Below are 4,719 nucleotides of genomic sequence, written 5' to 3'. Positions count from 1 at the left end.
CAGTAGGTGGGAGATTGCAGGAACAGCCTCCAGAAACTCAGGCATCTTCACTGCTGTGAATATTGAAAGCTGAGTGCTAAACACTGCACCCAGATCTCCCATCAGAGTGCGAAACAAAAGATGGAAAGCGGCTTCTCTCGGTACTCAGAGTTCAGTAACCACTTGTTATAAACTGCTCTAAACTCTTTCTTTTAGTCTGTTCAGTCAAGGATGTTAGATATATCGCGTGATTTTATATATGATATATATAGATATATATATACTGAACACTCCTGTTTAGAGACAGCCCTGGGAGGAACAAGGAGGCAGGAGCAAGAACCCATGACCAATCAGGATGCAGCCACTGGAAACCCCGCCCACTGCTCAAACTCAAGCACAATTCTGATGGGGAGGGGGTGATACTGAATAAAGGGGCTCTCTGGGGGATGTGATATTGGGGCTCCAGCAACTCTGCTACAGTATAAAGGGGTACAGATTCAATGCTGGGGTTCAGGTCAGCTGATACGGGTGTTGTGTGATGTTGGGGTCTCCAGAGGGTGGTACAGGTGACAGCGGGGTGGGTGCTTGCTTGCCTTGGTCTCATCCCAGACTGTGCATCACCAACAAAAATACCCAAAGCTGCTTTCCCAGCCCTTATTCAAGAAGGACAGTCTGCAGTTATTACTCTTAAAATAACTCATGGAAAAGTCTTCAGTGCACAACAAATATTGAAACAGCCTGGACAGGAAATCTTGAAAAACTCACAACTTGTTTTATAAGAGAAAAACACACACACACACACACCAAGCACACAAACCCACAGTAAAATCGAGCCCTGATCGGGAGGGGGGCTCACACCTGTGCTTTTCAGGTGTTTTAAAACAATCTGAAGGTCTTGGTTGGTTCTCTGGGAGAGGACAGAGTCTAGAGCAGGGCTCTCCAACCCTGGTCCTGGAGAGCTACTGTGGCTTCTGGTTTTCATTTCAACCAATCTGTTACTTAATTGAACCAATTATTGTCTTAATTAGTCCAGATGAACAGGTGTTCCAGATCTTTAGCCGTTGATGATGTAAAGACACCTATAAAACCAGCTGGATAGGGGCTCTCCAGGACCAGGGTTGGAGAGCCCTGCTCTAGAGGCTCCACCGGCAGAGAGGGATTGCTCCAGTCAAAGCTTTGCCATACATCTCCTGCGATTCAGCTCAGTCCCCATTAGGAGGTATTGAGAGCTAACTATAGGAATGCGGTTTGAACTGTGGATTTATCCACTGCAGTAATCCATGTGTGTCCACCGAAAGGCCGCAGAGCCAGGGGGTCGCTGTAAAGGACCAGATTAAAACTGACGGCTGGTTGTGAAGCATTATCAGCTACACGTGCATCTTTGACAGGAAGGACCTTCCCTTCCCGCAGCTCAGGCGTGTTCTCTGCTCAAAGCAGATCTCTGCAGGCTGTGGCTGCGTCATGGAGCGCCAGCGCGTCGTTGTGCAAAGAGAATGAAGCCGGGTTTTCTGTTTGTGTGAATGTGAATGTAATGTTTCAACCCCACTGTACAATAAGAAGGCTTGTACAAATATACTACTACTAATAATAATAATAATACTACAAATACCATTAATACTACTACCAATAATAATAATAATCATAATAATACCAATACTATTACTACCAATAATAATAATAATAATAATAAATGGAATGAGTGAAGCTGTGTGTGTTTCGTTCAGGTTTCAATGTCTTTTGGCTGCTGCTGCTGTTTTTTTTCTTGGCTGCTTCTCATTTTTCGCACGACTCTGACTGACTCTGAAGAGACGCATTGGAACCGGAAGAAACAATATTTCACTGAAATCAAATATCGAACAAAGTCTAAACTTAGTCAGCATGAATTAGGGCCATGCAATACATGCATTCTCCCTGTAATTACCTTGAAGAAGCTGCGAGGTATTCATTCATGAACAGAACAGGGCTCCTGGCTCCACACAACACAGTGCGGCACCCGTAATTGAGTATCGATCAGTAAGTGTGACTGTGTTATCAATAGAGAACCAGCGTGATTAAACTACAGGAACTATGAAACCATCATTTACCATTTCTTCTATATGAGATCATTTTCATTTGACTTTCCTTAGCAATGCGTCCTGTAGTCATGGGCATGGTGTAATCTCTGATGAAACACCTCAAAAAACATGAAGGAAGTTTTATCCTGACCCATGAGGAAAGCTTTTATCCTGATGCATGAGGGAAGCTTTTATTCTGACGCACGAGGGAAGCTTTATCCTGGCCCACGAGGGAAGTTTTATCCTGACGCAGGAGGGAAGCTTTATCCTGACCCACGAGGGAAGCTTTATCCTGACCCACGAGGGAAGCTTTATCCTGACCCACGAGGGAAGCTTTATCCTGACCCACGAGGGAAGCTTTATCCTGACCCACGAGGGAAGCTTTATCCTGACCCACGAGGGAAGCTTTATCCTGACCCACGAGGACAGGCCAGAGAGACACAATGTCCGTCACAGACACAAACCAACATCGAGGAAAGACTGAGTCAAAACAATACTTATAAAGATGAAGGCAGCCAAAGCAATGGCCAGAGAACAGGTTAAATTTATACTGGTGCCAACCCTGAGAGAACTCCCACTCTGTCTGTTCCCAGTTCAGACCAAGCCTTTATCAACACCCCTCCCTTTAACAGTTATTATTATTATTATTATTATTATTATTATTATTATTATTATTATTATTATTATTATTATTATTATTAAACGTTTGCATCTTGTCTTTTAAAAAGTGCAGATAAACCTCGCCAAGACACATAAACAGCAGCCGTGGCGAGAGAAAGAGCGTGCCCCCATGGGGCACTGTATTACTATCCTTACACACGGAACACACACATGCACACACACACACACACACACGCACACCAACATGCCCAGTACAGAGGGGCCCAGCCCACTGCTCCGCACACACCCTGCTAGCTTGGCTCAAGAAAGGTGGCAACTCCTTCATGAATGGTGTCCAAACGAATCTTACTAGTATTGGCGTTATGATGGTTGCTGTTGTCATTGTCAGTGTTCTTGAAGCTGCACAAACCACAAGCCTCCAGGGAGAGTAGGTTTACAGACAGCACCCCCCTCAGTCTGGAAGAATGCATTGCCATTTTGTTAATACATTGTCTTTGTAAGTAGGAATGCACCAGCTATCTTGTTATGTGTAATTGTTCTCTGAAACGTGAGCTACAGCACTTCACATACACTTGAGAAAGACGAGATGTTTATTACACAATGGATTGATGGTTTTCTGCCAGTGCTGGACAGCCACTCAGTTCAGTTCAATTCAGTTTGTTTTATGTTTTTTTAAAGGATCTGGGATGGCAGAGTCCTGGGCCCTGGCGTCTCTCCCCCGGGACCCGCACATCTCTTGATTGATTGATTGACGGATGGCTTAAGTTGTACCCGTTTAGAGAGTTGCCATGACAATGAGCCTCCCATCCCACGTCTTGTTTTTCTGATTGCGTTGAGAGTGTCTGGCGTTCTTTGTCCTCGTGATTTTCTCGTGATAGGGACATGGACAGGGATGATTGAGGATGGGGGGGGGGGGGGTGCAGTCCTCAGGCTTTCAGCTGGTGCCACTGTGCCACAGCCTGGCGAGGCCGGCCTATCATGTCCTTCCAGTGCTTTACCTCTGCCGGGCCACTCTTCCACGACAGGTAGATCTGAAACACAGAGAGAGAGAGAGACTCTGATAAAACACACAGAGAAGAGAGAGAGAGAGAGAGAGACTGGCTACCACTAAAACAGAAAGAGAGAGAGAGAGAGAGAGAGAGAGAGAGAGAGAGACTCCGATAAAACCAGAAAGAGAGAGAGAGGAGAGACTCCGATAAAACCAGAAAGAGAGAGAGAGGAGAGACTCCGATAAAACCAGAAACACAGAGAGCCTGGGTGTGTTGCAGTGCACAGTGCTACTGTGTTTATGAGTTCCTGTGCGCCTGGGTGTGTTGCAGTGCACAGTGCTACTGTGTTTATGAGTTCCTGTGCGCCTGGGTGTGTTGCAGTGCACAGTGCTGCTGTGTTTATGAGGTCCTGTGCGCCTGGGTGTGTTGCAGTGCACAGTGCTGCTGTGTTTATGAGTTCCTGTGCGCCTGGGTGTGTTGCAGTGCACAGTGCTACTGTGTTTATGAGTTCCTGTGCGCCTGGGTGTGTTGCAGTGCACAGTGCTGCTGTGTTTATGAGTTCCTGTGCGCCTGGGTGTGTTGCAGTGCACAGTGCTGCTGTGTTTATGAGGTCCTGTGCGCCTGGGTGTGTTGCAGTGCACAGTGCTGCTGTGTTTATGAGGTCCTGTGCGCCTGGGTGTGTTGCAGTGCACAGTGCTGCTGTGTTTATGAGTTCCTGTGCGCCTGGGTGTGTTGCAGTGCACAGTGCTGCTGTGTTTATGAGGTCCTGTGCGCCTGGGTGCGTTGCAGTGCACAGTGCTGCTGTGTTTATGAGGTCCTGTGCGCCTGGGTGTGTTGCAGTGCACAGTACCCCCCCCCCCCCCCCCCCACACTGATGAAGCTGCACTCTGCTCACTGCTTCTTAAACGCTGTGCACTCCAGAGTTCATGCTGACACGTGCTTCACAGACACACAAGCCCTCACTCTGCTGTCTATCTGGGGCGCAGCACCTCTAATTAACTAACAAAGAGACCAGAGCCAGGCATCTCTGCACACTCCCTGCACACTGAACACCCTTTAAAACATACTGCCTGCCT

The 4,719-nt window shown here is 47.1% G+C and overlaps 1 protein-coding gene across 4 annotated transcripts in view; it reads right to left on the bottom strand.

The window, feature by feature from the left end:
• Window positions 1-1,040: 1,040 nt before the first annotated feature.
• LOC121295034 (synaptotagmin-7-like) overlaps window positions 1,041-4,719 on the bottom strand; it is a 69,165-nt gene continuing 65,486 nt past the window's right edge. For all 4 annotated transcript variants that reach the window (XM_041219317.1, XM_041219319.1, XM_041219320.1 and 1 more), the window contains one exon: window positions 1,041-3,685. In XM_041219317.1, coding sequence (XP_041075251.1) covers window positions 3,581-3,685 — 105 coding nt within the window. In that variant the 3' untranslated portion in view covers window positions 1,041-3,580. The remainder of the gene's footprint in view (window positions 3,686-4,719) is intronic.

This window comes from Polyodon spathula, chromosome 19 (assembly GCF_017654505.1).
Source record: "Polyodon spathula isolate WHYD16114869_AA chromosome 19, ASM1765450v1, whole genome shotgun sequence".
In the NCBI taxonomy this organism is placed as follows: Eukaryota; Metazoa; Chordata; class Actinopteri; order Acipenseriformes; family Polyodontidae; genus Polyodon; species Polyodon spathula.
This window is presented reverse-complemented; position numbering and strand designations above follow the sequence as displayed.